This window comes from Eulemur rufifrons, chromosome 3, assembly GCF_041146395.1.
Source record: "Eulemur rufifrons isolate Redbay chromosome 3, OSU_ERuf_1, whole genome shotgun sequence".
In the NCBI taxonomy this organism is placed as follows: Eukaryota; Metazoa; Chordata; class Mammalia; order Primates; family Lemuridae; genus Eulemur; species Eulemur rufifrons.
The window spans coordinates 68,321,077-68,338,601 of record NC_090985.1 but is presented as its reverse complement, the minus strand read 5'-3'; the positions used below and the strand labels follow the sequence as shown (position 1 = coordinate 68,338,601).

Below are 17,525 nucleotides of genomic sequence, written 5' to 3'. Positions count from 1 at the left end.
AACCTCTTCGAAAACAGTAGTCACGAAGGTCTGCTGCTCAGCTGCTCTATTCTCAGGCTTGGCACAGTGACCTGCACACAGTAAACACTCAATAAATGCTAGTTAAGCAAATAAAAGTAAATATGTCCTACTTCCTCTGAGTTTCTAAATCACTAAAACAAAGAGTAAAATACTGAAACTTCAAATCTCAAAACAAAACCTAAACACCTTTATGAAATGAAAAGTCACTATAAACTCTCCCACCATATGCAACAAGATAATTTTCTGTGATTTCAACCCCCTCATTGCAAGCTAGTGAAATAAAATTAGTAACATACCAGGTTGGTTACAGAAAAATTAGCAGTTAACACAGCATGATTCCGACTGATTGACTGATCATTTTCAACTAGAATGGCACAGTTTTTCCTTCCAACAATGTACTCAACACCAGTCAAAAGTCTGTATGGTTCTCCTAAAACAAATTTTTAAAAAAAGGTAAATTGATAGACACATACACATGTCCATGTAATATTTGAACATACACACACGTATGTGCATATGCGATATAAGTATGACAAATATTAAATAAAACATTTTTGCTATTCCAATGTTAACCAACTTCACATAAGTCAAACTTGTGTTTTTTAGTATAGCCTCACTGAAGGATAAACAAGATTATCTGAGTAGATGGAAAGATATATCATTTTTATAAAGCAAAAACAATACTTAAAGGAGTCAATAGTCCCCCAAATTAACTTATAAACTGAATGTATTACCAAACAATATCACAATAGTATGTCTGGAATTTAATAAACAAATTCAAATATTCATCAGGAAACTATGTAAAAAAACAGTCAAGAAAAATTTGAATAATATTATGGGAACTTGCCCTACTAGATGGCAAAATATGCCATAAAACTATAGCTGTTTAAAAGTATGATGAAGGACCAGGAGTAAACAACACAGACCAATACAATAACGTCCAGACTAAATGCAAGTGTATAGTTTTTGGAATTTTGTTCTTATGTTAAAGGTAGCATTGCAAATCAGTGGGAAAGGGTTAACAGTTTTTAAAAAAAACTGTTGTAAATCACAAATTGTAGGAGGAACAGCATGTATGTTGGAGATTTGTGGAGTTCAGTCTGGGAGCATAAGGTTTCATTACCAGAGTGGCGGAGTGATCATAGGGCAGATAAACCAGACGAGTAGGAAGGGGTCCAGGAAAGCCAGGTCCACGGGGATGCTTTCATGAGTCCTTTTAATTCTGTTTGGCCCTCTTCATACTTCCCTTACAATGTCAGTCCATTTAGTCTCTACATAGATCTTTTTTCCAACCGTAATGTTAACTTCCTAAGGACAAGATCCAATCATAGTATACCTGCTTACCCTTCTATCAACTAATGATGACCACACACACGAAACAAATTAACTTATGATAACCATGTTCCACCGCTGGAAATGCAGAAAAGAGAAAAAATCTACTTTTTCACTTCTTCTGATGACCTTGTAAGTCTGAAACAAAACTGAAAGTAATTTTTTCCGTGGTTGCCACATACCCAAATTATCATGTGATTCTTCACAAAAATAGTATGTTCCAGACAGAGTTATCTGTTGCCTTCGTGTGGTCTGGCCCGTGATAACCCACTGTGTGTGTTCCTCCCAAAGACTAGCTGTCACAGCAGGGCCCCGTCCAAGGCTCACTTTCCCAGACACCGAGAAGCACGCGGCGGAGCCGGCGGAAGCGCCTGCAGTGGCCGCCCCTCGCCCGCCCCGCCTACAGCCTGGCTCGCAGTCGCCTGCAGTCCCCGCGCCGCCGGGAAGAGCGCGCACTTCCCAGACGCCAGCTTCGCAGCTTGCGCATTCGCTTCTGCAGCCTCCCGGGGCGGGAACGGAGGCGGCGCAGGAATCATCGCCCGCAGGCCCTCGCCCTTGGCAGTCGTTCCCGGGAAAACCAGCCCCAAGGTTTCCCTTCCGCTCTTACCTGGGTCCGAGCCCGCAGCTGGGACCAGCTTCCACATGGGTCCGGCTCACCAGGACCTGGCCCGACGTGCGACAGCGCAAGCGCGACCGGCCGACGAGCGCGGCCACAGCGCCTGCGATCGGCGTGGGCTCTGGAACGTGCGCGCTCCCGGGAGCCACGCAAGCTGCCTTGGAAACGGAGGGATGAGTCGGGAGTGCGACTTGGGCGCCTGGTCGCCACCTGCTGATTGGGAAAGGAACAGAGCAATCGGTATTGAAATGTGCTGTATTGAAAGGTATTGAAAGGGGTATGAAGTACGGATCCCTTTTCAAGGTGTTCACTGAATATAACATTACCCACTTTTTCTTATTATTAATGTAAAGAATTTTTAAAGTTAACTTCAAAGCAACATAAGGAAAGTTTCTAATTTAAGACATTAAAATATTGATCAGTTAGGTAGTTCCATGCATTTGGAATTTCTTAAATCGCAGTCTTTCCTTTGTATGCATCCTAATGATGGTGATAATAATGGTGAAGATAAGGATTTCACCCCAACTTTTCCTAACTTCACTGTTTCATAATGTTACACTTTCATGTAATCGTATGTTAAATACTGGACAGTCTACCCCTCTTTTTTATTTCCACTGGTCCCAAACTGGTTCAAGCTCTCCTCTTAATGCTCCAGTAGCCTCCTCATTCCTCACTACCCGCCTTCCCATAGTAGTCTATTCTGTGTCCTGCACACTGCCACGTAAACACCTGAGAGCACACTTGTCATCATGCAATTTCTAGTTTCCAAAGGCATTCTGTAATAGGAAAAAAGTCAACTTAAAAGACTGGTTAATAATTTCTGTTATAAATGTAGATGCACAAATCCTAAACACAACATTAGCAAATTGAATCTAGTGATATTATAAAAGAATAACCATGACTAAGTCAGGTTTGTTCTAGAAAGAGAAGTGTGGGTTAACATTGGGTGGGGGGAGAGTCAATGTAGTTCACCAGAATAATTAAAAACAAAGAGAAAAATCATACGATCATTTATAGTTGCAAAAAATTTTGATAAAATTCAACACTTATTGATGATAAAAATTTTCTGCAAAGTAGGAATAAAGGGAGCATCCTTGATCTGATAAAGGATATTTATGGAAAAAAACTGCAGCTTAAATTATACTTAAGGTAAATTATTGGACATTTCCCCATGACATCAGTAATGAAACAAGGACATAATATTGGATGCCCTGGCCAAGGCAATAAAGGAGAAAAAGAAACAAAAGACATACATATTGAAAAGGAAGACCTGGGGAATGGACACGCTTGAAGCTCTGACGGGGGGGGGGGGGGGGGACATGGGAAATATACATAACCTGAACTTTTGTACCCCCATCCATAATAAGCTGAAATAAAAAAAAAAAGGAAAGGAAGAAATAACACTGTTTTTATTCACAAATGACTTGATTGTATATATTAAAAATCTAAAAGAATCTATTAGCAAATTATTTGAATTTATAAGTGAATTTAATAAGGTCACTGGATATGTCTAAATACAAAATTTAATTATATTCCTCTATTCCAGAAAATAAATAGAAAATGACATGTATAAGAACAATAATTATAATAGCACCAAATCATCTAATTAGTAATAGTAATAAATAAAATAGTAAAAAAATCTATCTAAAATATGTGATATAAAACATTATTGACTAAAAAAATTGACAGAAAATTTTTAGAAGTCCTAAATAAATGCAAGGATAATATACCATGTTCATAGACTGTTAAGATGTTATTTCTCAAAAAATTGATCTATAGATTCAGTGTAACTTCAATGTCTCAAATGGTTTTTTTGAGAGTAAATTGATAAGCAGATTCTAAATCTATGTGGAAATGCAAATGCCTAGAATAGAATTCCATTTTGAATAACAAAGCTGAAGTACTTAAACTACCAAATATCAAGGTCTATTATAAAGTTATAATATTAAGTCAGTGATCTGTTGGCACAAAGATAGAAAATAGACACATAGGTCAGAATAGAGGGACCTAAAAAAGGTGAACACATAGGGTAATTTGATTTTTCAAAGGTGATACTATGGAGTAATAAAGTCTCCCCCCAATAAATGATTCTAGGGATACTAGTTAGCATTATACAAGAAATGAAGGCTGATCCCCTACCTCACACAGATATAAAAAATCAATACCATATGGATCATAATCTAAATATGAAAGTAAAATAATAAATATTTTGGAAGAAAAACTGGTTGAGAAATAGGCAGATCTTTCCTAAACAAAACATAAAAAAGTCTGCCCTGGATCATAGAATTCCTAAATTTCACTGATATGGTGTATTCTCAATAATTTATAGGAATTTTTTTCTACACTCTGTAGTATACATATCTCACCAAGGCCTCCAACATGTTTGCCAATCCTTGCTCATCCAATTTGATTAGCATGATGCCATCAATGAAGTAGACCAGTGCGATGTTCTGTGGAATGCCAAGATAGTTCAGGTCTCTTAGGACTATATTCTGACAGAGGTTAAGAAGAGACATCATAGTGCTGGGGCAACACTGTAAATATTTTCTATTATTTGTTCCACTTGAATATGAACATTTTTGGATTCTACTTTCTGATAAGGTTAGGAAAGAACACGTTCATCACTATCGATCCCCTAACAAACCATTTGCCTGAGGTCATGTTGCTCTGCTCTTATAAAGATTTTGCATCTGCACAGCAACTTTAATTGGGATTATTCCTTGGTTGAGTTACAGCAGTCTACTGTTCTCCAGCAACTCTTGGGCTTTTGCAGGGCAAGTGTAGTGAATTAAATAGAGATATGAAGGGAACCAAAAAAGGCACTAGCATCTACCATTTCCCTATATTGTATTTTATTTACCATCATGGCTGTGCAACATCAGAGTCTCTCTGTTGGCCTTTTCCACTTTGATAGCTCTTACCCCTAGACCGAGGAACTGATGTATTGTACTAACAAATAAGTATGTCCATTCCAAGTATATATCTGGGAACTAGGGAAATGACCACCATATACGTTTGTGTGCTCAGTGGACCTGCTGTAACTATCTGGCTCCTGAATACCTCCACTTTAACTGGGGGCCGTAATGTTTTGGGCTCATGGGTATTGATAATGATCATGTCCAACAGCCCTCAAAGTGTTTGGCCATTCCCTTCTTGTCAGTGTATGATTTTCCAAGTGAATGGCCATAGGTCCCTTAAGGGAAGGCCTGAGAGTGGGGTGGGGGTAGGGGAAGTCGTTACCATATGACTTCCTTTTCCTCACCAAGGTGTTGCAGGGGCCCTCCTCCTGCCTCTCCGTCAGTCAGTGGGGTTCAGATTGGTAAACTGGCTCAAGTTGGCAAATGGGGGAAGAGACTGTGGCTTTTTATTGAGGCTGCTGCTCTGAGCTTTATATCATCCATCCTTGATATCTTTTCATTGTGTAGATGGAGTGTACCCTGTTGACTAGCTTCTGGCTTTCCCCATAGGGATGACTTATTCCATTAACCATCCTTTAAGCTCTCTTGAGGTCAAGAGCTCTGGCTGCCACTCCAATCTTGCCACATTAGAATAACTGTAGCTTACTGATGGCTAAGTGCCACCATTTGGCCTCTATTATTTCAGGATTCTATTACCCCCATTACAATCTATGAACTCAATCCCATAGCAGCATCTTTTTTTATTAACCATGACCTACAGAGCAGAGCTACCATTGAGCTTCTCAGTGACGCTGGTGCCCTTCTCACCAGAGAATTCTTTGTCACTTTAATAAATGGACCATCTGAATTGGAACTTTGATATCTAGTGGGGTTTTCAGCCTTATATGGTATAGTCACTCTAACATACTTACTTCTCTGAGCATTTTGATTCCGACTTCCGCTATGTGCTGTGGCAATTCTGACATTTCTACTTCTGTTAGTGTGGGATACCGCTTTTCCTCAAGCTTCTAAGGGTGATGATGGAAGCATGATAGCAATGTTTCCCAGGGCCCTTGCCAGGGTGTTAAATCCCCTCCCTCTGGAGAGTGCTCCCAAATCAATAAACTCTCCCTTATCTAAATTTATTTTTCATTCACCTCTTGTTCAGCATCCTCAGAATACAGACCCATAAGCACGGTCCTTGCTCCTGCAGTTACATGTTGGCTATGTCCCACAGCTGCCCCAGGATGAAGTCACTTCCTTCCCTTATCAGGCCCAGCCTGTTACGCTATAACTTAGCCCTGTTTGATCGCCAGGAGATATGGCAGTGGCAGAGTGATAAGGGAAAGCTGAGACCCTGTGATTTCTATCCATTGCTTGGCAACAAAGCAAGTCTGATAATCAGACCTAGAAAAATTAAAAAGAGGGGGAATGATGCAAATAGGGTTTGAGATCAGCACCAAATTAGTTTGCTTACAGCTCCCTACTCTCTGTTTCATGTAGCTTGCTAGCATCTCCTCTTCGCTCTGTTCTGTTATAAACAAACCCTCCTAGATCTTCAGGAGCTTGACAGAAACTTCCCTCTACATCTTGCCCTACATGAAGCATAGCTCTCACCCTAGACCACAGCTTCCCTTGAAGGTTCTAGGATAGTTTGCTCCAATACCTCTCCCACTGATATCCACCACATCAATGGGCCGATAGGGTTACTACTTCCCTCTAAACCTTTACTTTCCATTTTAACGTATTACTCTTCCCTAGCTCGCAAAATCTCTCCTTGGTCAAGATCATTTTGTGGGACTACCTACTGTCCAGACCTCCTTTTATTATTATTAGTTGCAGGCATGTCCATGTCACTTGCCCATATTCATAGAGGATATTGTCACCTAGGTGAGAGTATTTTGCTCCATCCCAACTCCTGCTATCATTCTCAAGTTATTGCAAAATACACTGAAAAACCCATTATACATGCTCAGCTCACCTTTCTTTGATTGTTTCAGCTCCTGGGACTTTCATCTCTACTCCACACACACTACCCTCTTAGATGGCCACCCTTTAGATTTTCACATCACCAGAACCTTCCCCCGCCCCACCACTTATCATCCTACTTTCCACCTGGAGCTTCTCACTTCTTTGAGTGCTCACTCCCAAAGCATTGCTGTTTAGCCTCATCCAGGTCTCCCGCCACACAATCCCTCCACGTCACCCAGGTGTCAATCCCCTTCCATCCTCCTTCATATCCAGGCTGGACACCAGGATTTATAGCTTGATAACCTTTGCTCTCAGCTCAGCTCTCAGGAGTAGCTGTGCTCTCAGAACTACTTTTACTCTCGAATCTTTCAGCGTTCCCTCCCAGCTGTATAGTTCACTTGTCTAGGAAGCCCTAAGAAACCCCGAAACATGAGTCAATTCTACAATAACCTCCCCTACCTAGGTGCCTGGGTAAAAGCTGTCTGTCTTCCAAAATATGGAGCCAATAGCAACTCATAAACTCTAATCGGTTGAACTACAGAATACAATTCATCAGTACATTTTGGGGCTTATAAGACAATTCATTCTCAATAACTCTGCAGAGTTATTTCACAGCTTTGCCAGACTCCTCAGGTCTGATGATCTCCTGCCTTCCTTCTAAGAGTATGGTATCATATTTTACTGAGGAAATTGATGCAAGAACCTTCTTACAATTTCTGACCCTACTCTGCCTCTGTCCCTATGGCAAGACAAACTTGTTTTCTTCTAAAATATGTACCCACACCTCATACTTGCCTTCTTATCTCTGGCTTCAGGATGTGATTTGATCTTTCAGTTCAGTATCAATTCCTCCGTTTCTGCTTAAATCCATCTCCCCACATTTCCCCCAGGGTTTTGCTTTATCAGTTTACCCTTTTCTCCTACATGTCTTCACTTTCTCTCTTTGGTTCCTTCACCTTTATCTTAAAAACATTTAAAAGACTATCTTGTCCTCCCTGAAGATTCCATTAACCCTGTCATTAATTTCTAACTCATGTTAAGCTGAAGTATAGGTTTAGTGGAAATAGGGTTTAATTCTTTCAAGATTACATAAGGGATAACTAACAAAGGCAACTCAGTCTCTTCTTATCTATATGTGGACTGAAATAATAGCTACCTTGATGTAGTATTGTCAGAATTAAATGAGATACTGTACTACATACATAGTAGAAGTTAAATATTAGTTTCCTTTTTTCCTTTTTAACTCCTTGAGGGTAGGGACAGTGTCAAAGTCATTTTTGTATTTCTACTGTGTAAATAATTTTTTTAAATCTATAATATTTACTATAGGGACGAACACATGGCAGACACATAACTCTTTGTTTAACTTAAGTACTCTTTGATCCTCTTTCACCCTTCTTTCCAACTTTTATTTGTGTTGCCGCTGTGATGGTGGGAGGGGTATGGGTGAATGAGAAGCACATGGAGAACAAGTGCTGATTCAAGTGCATCTTTATGATTCTGACGATTATCTGATAGTAAGGAACAATGAGTTCTATTTTTGTATCTCGATGCTAATTCTACTTTACTACAATGATTTTATTACAATGATTTTATATTTTACTGGAATAAATAATTTAACTTCTATGTGTCTTACTAGTTTCATCTTTCTATGGAAATGTTAATATGTTAATAACAGTATATGTAAGGTTAATCCGTGTTGAGTTAGTCGAAGCATCAATGGATTACTGGAATCATAATGGCTGTTTGATCCTAATTTATTTTTTAAAAAATTGAAAGATAAAAGAATGTGAGACCCAAAATTGCAGCGTGTAAGACTTGACTTTACAGAATGAGAACAAATAAGCCTATATAATGGGATCATGGACAAGCCTCCCTTGCAGAAGTGATTTAAGAAGCTAATCAATGATTACAAAGCACTTTGAAAATCTGAAGCTTAATACTTACCTAAAATGTGTAAATTATTCCTTTGTCAGCCAGGAAATCAAAAAAAGAAGAAGAAATACATAAAATAAAACGTGTAAATTAGATGAAGTATTCAAACACTAGAGATACATAAAAGCTAATATTCTAAAAAAAATAAAGACATATCTATCAGTTATTTTATCTTAACATCGTTTCACAATGACCGCCTTAGTACCACAGCAGGTGGCCTATAACAATTCTGCCAACTCTAGTTTATTTGTAAAACCACAGATTTCTAGAACGACAAGTTATCTTAGGAATAATTTATACTAACATCCTAATTTTATGGAAGAGAAAAATCAAGCTAATGAAAATTAATTTGCCCAGCAGCAGAAAGCCAATTTATAGTAGAGTTGAAAGAGAGGTAAAGTTCTGAAAAAGGGTAAGAAAATGTTTTGTGGGTTGTCTCTTTAAAACGCCCCACCCTTTTTGGGAATTAAAACCTGTGTGCATCCTGAGGCCAGTAATCAAAGGGGCAGAAAAATATTCTTTGCTGTTTGATTTTTAGTATCTTGAACCACAGGAGATGGGTGAATTGTCCAAGCATCACAAGATCATTGCCACTAGAGATAAGGTACCTCGAAACCACCAATTTTAGTTAAACAACAATAGCCCAAAGCCATGATATGTGGCACTGGTCATGAAGATCCAAGCCCAACTGCCAACCCCCCTCCCTTTCTAAAAAGCCCTGTTTTTCTGCTTAAAGACAGGATGGTGGTCCTTTGAGACACTACTCAACTGCCCTGCTCATATGCTGGCAAACTAATAATCTTCTCTTTCCTTTTCCTCAAAACACTTGTCCTTGTTCTTTGTTCTCACTGATTCAGCCTTGGGGACAAGTACTGAACTTTTGGTAACAGAGTCATGACAAGAACAATGTAATCAGGTCATCTGCTTCTCAGTGCCGTTCTCTTGGGATCTCTTCAGCCCCAGAATTGACTCAGTTCTTGGAGCACAACTCCTGTGCAATTCCTGTGATGTGCAGTCTGGGGAGTGAATGCTGAATCAAAAACCAGAGGTGCTGCGTGGGGTGGTGTGTGCCTGTAGTCCCAGCTACTTGGAAGGATTGCTTGAACCCAGGAGTTCAAAGTCAGCCTGGGTAACATAGTGAGACCCCCATCTCTAGAAAAAAATTAAAAGAAAAAAAATAGAGAGGAGCATTGTCAAGTAGCACCATTTTCTCAGACTCAGACTTGTACCTTTAAGGACATCACTGGTCACATATACGGAACCTCCCACCAGAAGTAAGCATGGCTCTCCCTTTCGGGGGGGGGGGGGGGGGGGGGGGGGGGGGGGGGCCTTGCCAATATTCTTCAGTAGTGAGACAGAAACCAGTCAAATAATTTCTCAGTTGCTTTATTCCTTTCCAAAACAATGCAGATCAACCTTCCAGCCATTTCTGAAAGATGTGGCCTTTATTACCCCAGCAGGATATGCTGGTGTAACTACATGGCTTCAGGGCTGCGCACCAAGGGGTTTGCTTGCAGCTTATTGTTATTGGGGAAACATAGTTAAAAACAAAATCTTCTGCCACTTCAGAAAACCTCTTCACAAAGACAGAAGAGAAAGGAAACAATTTTATTATTGAATAAGTATTAAACCAGAATCGCAGGCCATCAGCTAAAGAGATTGTGAAGACAGAAGAAAATCTCACCCTCCACATAGGCAAGCAGATTTCATACATGCGTTCAAGATAAACAGTAATTAGCTGAGTGTGGTGGCACATGCCTATTGTCCCAGCTACTCAGGAGGCTGAGATGGGATGATTGCGTAAGCCCAAGAGTTCCAGTCCAGCCTGGGCAACATAGTGAGTCCTTACCTCAAAAAAAAAAAAAAAAAAAAAAGATAAACAGTAATCAGTCCTCAAGTAAGAGATCTTGACAGCACCAATTGTCACACATAGTTCATTCTAAATTCAATTGGTAATTGAGGTGACCATCTATATTAGCTAATTGGCTTGATTCAAAAGAAAAATAAACTTCTCATATCTTCATGACAAGAGGTAGGTTTGCAAATTTGAGCCTGGTGAACAGCCAAAGTTAGGCTTCTACTGTCTCACAGAAACTAGGAGATAGGGGCACTATCTTCTTTGATAATTACTTTTCAAACGGATGGCTCTCAGGTCCTTAGAGAGACATTGCTGGGTTGTAAGGCTGCCAGCAGGCTTCCTTAGACTTAAAAAAAATTTACATGTATTTCAAAGAGATAAACAAAAATTTTATGATCAGTTTTATGAAACAAATTCTCTAAGAAAAGAGAAAAGGGGGAATCTCTTATTTACTTTCAACAGGGAAAATTAAGCCTCTTTTTGTGGGGGGGAAGATGGGGGGGTCTCACTATGTTGCCCAGGCTGGTCTCGAACTCTTGGCCTCAAGTGATCCTCCTGCCTTGGCCTCCCAAAATGCTAGGATTACAGGCATGAGCCACTGCACCCAGCCAAGCGTCTTATTCTTAATTTGGATAGGCCCTTACATTGCCAAGCTGGGTGGGACTCATCACCCTCTTCAACCTCTTCCCCTGGGACAGGAGCAGTGAGTCTTAATTTTGTTTAAAGATAACTTTGTGTTTTGGACTTTGAAGGTTGGTTTTTTGTAAAACTCTCTAAGAAAAATATTAAACAACACTAAGTGTAATTTCTAGACAACTGTACCTTGAGCAAGGCATTTTGTAGGTTTGCCCCCATTTTTGTTCTCCGTTGGGGTAGTTTATTTTATCAGTAATAATCTTGTTGAACTTAACTATAGTTACAGCCTGTGGTTCCATGTGAAAAGAAGAATCATTACACAATGACGTCAGGAGTTCTCCTCTAACTCTGGGTTAACAACTGTCCATTCTCTATGTGCATGGTAACAGTGAGTGTTTAGTGGCTGTTTAGCATGTGCCAGGCCCTATTCTAAATGCTTTAAATATAGTATCTCATTTAAATCTGAGTAGAAACTTATGAGATTGGCACCCTTACTATGTGCATTTCACAGATAAGGAAATCAAATGAGAAATTTCCTAACTTGCTAAACATTACACATCCAGTGAGACTTGTAGCTTGCCTTGAACCCTAGTGATCTGACTCCTAAGTCTCTACCCCACTAGCAAAGATTAAAATCCAGTGGCTAAGAGTGTGGGCCCTAGAGCCAGACAGGGCCAGGTTCAGATTCCGATGCTGTTATATATTAGCTGGACAGTTTGCCTCACTGCTTTGTGCCTCAGTTTCCCAAATGTTGATAATGACAGTATAAACCTCCTAAGTGTTTATGAGGATTAGTGAAATGTATACAGAGGTGCAGAGCACAGTCTGACACACAGAAAAAAGGTTGAGAAATATTAGCTTTCATGAGTAATACATATATCTTCAGGCACCAAAGTCAGACTTCTCGGCCCTCACCTAATTGAAATACTGTAACTCATTGCACTAGGAATGGCCTTTTTTTCCATGTCCCTAATCTGTTCCTTAGTAGCTCCTATCAATGCTACAAGTTCGCCTCTAAGTTATTTTTGTGATACTTCCATTAGAAAATGGCAACTGTCTCAATACTTCATTCAACAAAGCTCACTGAGGCCTCACTATGCACCAGGCATTGTGCTGGATATGGGGAACAGAAGGATGGTAAATTAAAAAAAGGCATGCACCCCACCCATCAACCTCTACTCTAATATATAAGGATGCAATTGTGATTTTAATAAAAGCCACAAAGGGGAAATTTGGCACGCTATGAAAACATATAACCAGGACAAAAATGGATTTACTTGAAACTAGTAAATTTCAGGGCCCCTCCCTTGCACAGCTCTTTTAAAGCCCCAGGGCCTTTTTTTAAAAGTAAAATTTGCAAAAGTGAGATACCCTAATAGCAGTGTTTAAAATAACTATCTTTCCATTCCTACTTCTGTTCCTCAAACTTCCTCTTGTGTTGGATGATGTTGGAATGGTCACCAGCAGTTTTGGGATCTGCTGAGTTGAATTGGGGATAGGTTTAACTTTGGTTAATTGAGTAATATTTGTGTGGTTTGTTATCACTTCAGCATAGAGTTAAATCAATGCTAGTTGTCCTGCTGTAGGACCATCTTCCAGCAATATACTTTCTGTCCACCCTGTGACATGTATGCACAGGGCCAGAGGTGGTACTGAGATATAGATGTGTCCTACCGTGCCCATCCCTGGAAGTATATGGGGATTGTAGGAAAAGAAAAGTTTGAATTGTTTATAGTATATGGAGCAAGAAGCTAGTATCAAAGTTTGTAAAATTCTGAGCAGAGGATATGGTTTCATGGATGCATGAAATGGAAGTTTGCTCCTGTCACGAATAATCAACAATGCAGTATTTACTATCATGAATGTACTATATTTTTTTTGTGTGATGAGACTCACACACAATAGAATTTGTCAGAATTTCTGTCCCTGTAGGATACAAATCTGTAGCAGTTCTACAAATGGCAAGTCTGTATGTGTGAGATGTCACATAGTTTAGCACCTGAACCCCCTCTTCCCTCTATAAAAAGTGTGTTTATAATATCTTTGATATATGAAGAGGTGGTCAAAGAGAATGCAGCCAAAAAATGTAGGAGGAAATTACAAATTGAGGTGTGTTAGGCATTTAAGTAATTTGAAATAATAAATACCTTATTTTTCTGGACTGTGTGAAATTTATGGTACTGTGAACTTCTTGAAATTTTAAACTTATTATAATTTATTTTTTACAGTCTAAATTCATATTCATTTTTGCACCTAATTTTGTATTCTGTTTCTTAAATAGGGCTCCCCAAAGTGTACAAGCTCCAGATACCACCACACTTGGATGCTTGCTTCCCTAGTAGGAAGATGCAAAATACCGTAAAAGTCAAGCTTTCCCTGAGAAAATGACATCCAGGCTGACCCCTGATTATGGGGGTCTGAGGCAGCCATACTAAGGTGGTGAGGTGAAGGGGGAGAGCAGCAATGTGAGGAGCAGTTGTTGCTGGCACGTAGGAGTCTGCCAGACACTATGGTTGAATCATCAGATGGGGCAACAGAAGCCATGGTATGCTTTTAGGCACTTTGATTTCAAGAACTATTCAAAATTTTAAAAAATTTAACATAACCGGTTTTTTTTCTATTCACATCCAAGACAGGTATAGTGGGTATATATTATATTCTTAACCACATATTCAAGATTGAAGGTAATAACACTCTATTTTATCTAAATCCCTCTGCCAGCTCCCATTCATCCCTCTCTGATTGTGGGAATTGTGGGGAATTCCACCTTAGTCATCTCAGGATCAGGAGAAGGGTCCCATGTCTTACAGAGGCCTTTGGGAAGGCCTCCCTGATTTTTGGTCCACTGTAGTTGTATTTTCCCTAGCTGGCTTGTTCCCTTGAAGTTCCTAACTCTCTGCTCTGTACCCAGCTTGGGGAACCAATAGTAAAGCTGAACCCAGAGTCCAGCCTGCCTAAGTGTATTATACAGCTATTTCCTTCCAACAAATGGTAGATGTGGGTCTACCTAAAACTTTTGCAGCCTCCTTTCCTTCCTATGTATAGTGTAGTGGTCGTGATGGGCAGATTCTAAGATGTCCCCATAAGCCCCACTCCCTGGCATTCCCACCCTGTGTAATCCCCTTCCCTTGAGTATGGATGGGAACTGTGACTCACTTCTGGACAGTAGGATACGGCAAAGGTGAAGGAATTTTGCCCTCAGCTCCTCCATCAGCCCTCAACCATTGACATGGGCCTTGGTGTGCAAATACTCCAGCTTCCTTATTCCTTGGATGGAATTTCTCTGAGGCATGTGTTCTCCATCTTCACTCAGAGTTTCCCCTGTGGCTCTGGTTGCCCAGAGTGCTAGCTGGCTGGACAACTTACCCTGTATTGCCTGTCTTCCTTTCCCTACTGGTGCTTCCGAAAGTTCTTAAGTGAGCTGCTAGCACTGGATCCTGGTCTCAGGGTCTGCTTCAGGGGAACCTAGACTGAGACAATGAATTAATACTTTAAAGGCACTGTCAAGGCCCTGCTGCCAAAGACCACCAGGGACACACCTGCAGTTGAACCAGTTGGGTTTATTATTTTTTTGCAATAAGAGAAGACACACACTATGAAAAATCATGCGGTGTCTCAGTAAGAGAGTGTTAGAACTTTGGATTTTAGGGGGAGAGGGTCTAAGGAAGTGGCAGTTCACTCTATATTGGATGCCATGAGAAAGCGTGGACAACTCTGAATGACAATCTCAATAAATCTTAACCATAGTGAGGGGAGATTGGGTCTATAGCTATGGGAAAATTGAATGAGGTTAAAGTTGTAACTGGTAAATAAATAGGTACTCATTTTCCTTGGGGGATGTAGTATTTGGTGTTTTGTGGGCGACACCATAAACCTGTTTTTGTCTGTACTTAGACAAAATTATGAAGTTGAGTCGCTTTGCCTCACCTTATTATGATTGCAGAGTAATCTTGTCTGAGGTTGGTATTCTGTGACATGGCTTATGTTTAGGAGATTAATATGGTCTACCTGTGAGCCTAGGCCAGGTTCTGAATGTCAGGGGCTGCTTTCTTTTTTTCTTTCTCAGCACTTGCAAAATGCCAGGCACATAGTAAACTTTCAATGTCACCTATTACCAGCCTGAGCTTGAGGCTTCACGCATCTTCTTTATCTTCATAATGATACTGACTTAGATATGAATATTCACAATTTACGAGTGAGGAAAGAAATCTGTTCTGAGCTGACGCATTGTGTCAATAGGCATATTACACTGCGATGGAAAACGATGTAATAAAGGTCTGTGTTTTCATTTAATGTATTAATATTAACTTCCTTGGGAGAAAAGCCAAGGCTGGGACGATCGGAGTCACACTGCATCTGGGCGACAGGGGGCGGTGTGTCCTGCGAAAAGCCAAAGCCCCCCGGAAGCCGCTCTTGGCGTTCGATTTCAGCCATTTCGCCTTAGCAAAGGTGAGGCCGCGGTTTAAACGCAGTATATTATTATTATTCCGATAATATGTGATTTAGCGCCACTCCGACCACAAATGTAAACACGCACTTAAGAAATAAATATAAATTACTGAAAAAGGTGTTGTTAGCACTCGGTGGGCATTGATTGTATGGTCGCTTGTGGCTGCAATCTGCAAACCCTTGTAGAGCGCAGGGGGTCGTCTACCCACACAAGGACAACGAAACTGTCATTCCCTGACCTACAAAACACTCCGGGGCTAGAAAGCAGTAAAAAGCAAGGCAAGGCCCAGCAGGCAGTGCCCAGGGGCCCGAACCTGAGAGTGTGGAGCGGGGTGCAGGGCACCGCCTCCAGGACTGGCCCCACTGGTCCTGGCGAGCAGCCCAGCCCAGGGCCCGTTTTTCTTTCCGGCCTTTGCCGCGTCTCCCATTCTTCCGGCCCGAGTTCGGAGGCCCAACATGGCGCTGCTCGGCTGGGGTGTCTTTGCCCGGGGGTCCCGGCTGCCCGGGCTCAGTCCTCGGCGGGTAAGGCGGCCGGGCGCGCGCGGAGGACAGGCTGTCCCGGGCGCAAGGGAGAGAGGACAGGGGGTCGCGCGGCGCAAGGAGACAGGACCGAGCGACCCGGGGTCGGCGAGCGAGGACCACTAGGTCCCTGGGCGCGCGCGCTAAGGGGAGAGTGAACGGGGGCGCGCGCGGCGGGGGGTGGGGGTGCTGGGGTCAGGTTTTTCTAGCAGATTAAGTCCTGCTGTGTGCAGGAGGCATAGGGAGGGCACATGGTTTTCGACATTTTCAGATTTTGCAAGTTTCAAAGTTGTGTGTAAATAGGTAGATGTGGGGAAAGTTACAGCATGGTGGTCCTTTGAATGGGACAGAGGCCAGAGTACGGGGAGTGGGCCCTGGAGGGACCACCGGCCTTACTGGAAGTACTTTTTTTTAAATTAGGAAAATCCATATATGTGTTAGGTATGGGGTTAAACAGCAATGCAAACAAATTCACATAAAAATGAAACAAAAACAAAACTTCAGCTGTCTGTAGACTCCCCAGAGAAAAAGCTGGGAGAGGTGCATGTCACATTGGCTTCCACCTCTGTCTTCTCTACACTTAGGTGATTTTGTTTTGTTAACATCTCTCCATTGAACCCATAACTGAAGTAAAATATGCAGGAGAAGACAGCGAAGGAGGGAAGAAAGAGAAAGAAAAACAAAAAGAAGCAATATCCAAGACAGGCCTTCTCTCCAACTAAATTTAAAAATCTTAACAAATAAACTAAAAAGCAGAATTTCTTTAGCCAGGTAAATAAATTAATATGTCAACTGTGAAAAAAACTTTCAATTTCATAGAGTTGACAACCATAGTTTGTTGTTGTTGTCGTCATTTGTTTTGTTTTTAAAACAGGCAGCAGTAGTTCCAAATGTGAATACAAAAAACCGGTATGGTGATTCTCTCAAGTAAGAGGACTTTCTTTTAAAAAGTGAGCTCGTTCATGGCTACTAGTGTTTTCCTGATATTTTCTCTTCCTGTAAAGACTAAGTATAGGTCACTGTAAAGGAATCCTGTTCTCAAAGAACTTTCTCACTTGAAACCTACAACAGCTCTGTGAGGTAGAAAAGTCTTCAGAGATTTTTTTTTAAGCACAAAATTAGGATTGTAGTAATAAAGTCACACAGACCATATCCTCGCTCTCCTGACAGTTAGACAAATACAGTTTGAGAGAGAGAAAACGAACTTGCTTAAAAATTCACTGTGATCTGACAATATTGAAATTCCTTTGCTTAATAAAAATGAAAGTTTTGAGGATGGGAGTTTGGAGGC

At 40.9% G+C, this 17,525-nt stretch overlaps 2 protein-coding genes across 5 annotated transcripts in view; one reads left to right on the top strand and one right to left on the bottom strand.

Annotated features, from left to right (window-relative positions):
* Positions 1–2,056, bottom strand: part of NBN (nibrin) — a 43,118-nt gene extending 41,062 nt beyond the window's left edge. For 3 of the 4 annotated variants that reach the window (XM_069466251.1, XM_069466252.1, XM_069466253.1), the window contains exons 1-2: positions 1,961–2,056; positions 318–451 (exon numbers count right to left, since the gene is read on the bottom strand). In XM_069466251.1, coding sequence (XP_069322352.1) covers positions 318–451; positions 1,961–1,997 — 171 coding nt within the window. In that variant the 5' untranslated portion in view covers positions 1,998–2,056. Of the gene's footprint in view, positions 1–317; positions 452–1,535; positions 1,710–1,960 lie in introns of those variants that run through there. The other variant, XM_069466254.1, reaches the window with a different exon arrangement.
* A 13,979-nt stretch (positions 2,057–16,035) lies between these two features.
* Positions 16,036–17,525, top strand: part of DECR1 (2,4-dienoyl-CoA reductase 1) — a 38,670-nt gene continuing 37,180 nt past the window's right edge. Inside the window, exon 1 of the mRNA XM_069466250.1 lies at positions 16,036–16,237. Coding sequence (XP_069322351.1) covers positions 16,172–16,237 — 66 coding nt within the window. The 5' untranslated portion in view covers positions 16,036–16,171. The remainder of the gene's footprint in view (positions 16,238–17,525) is intronic.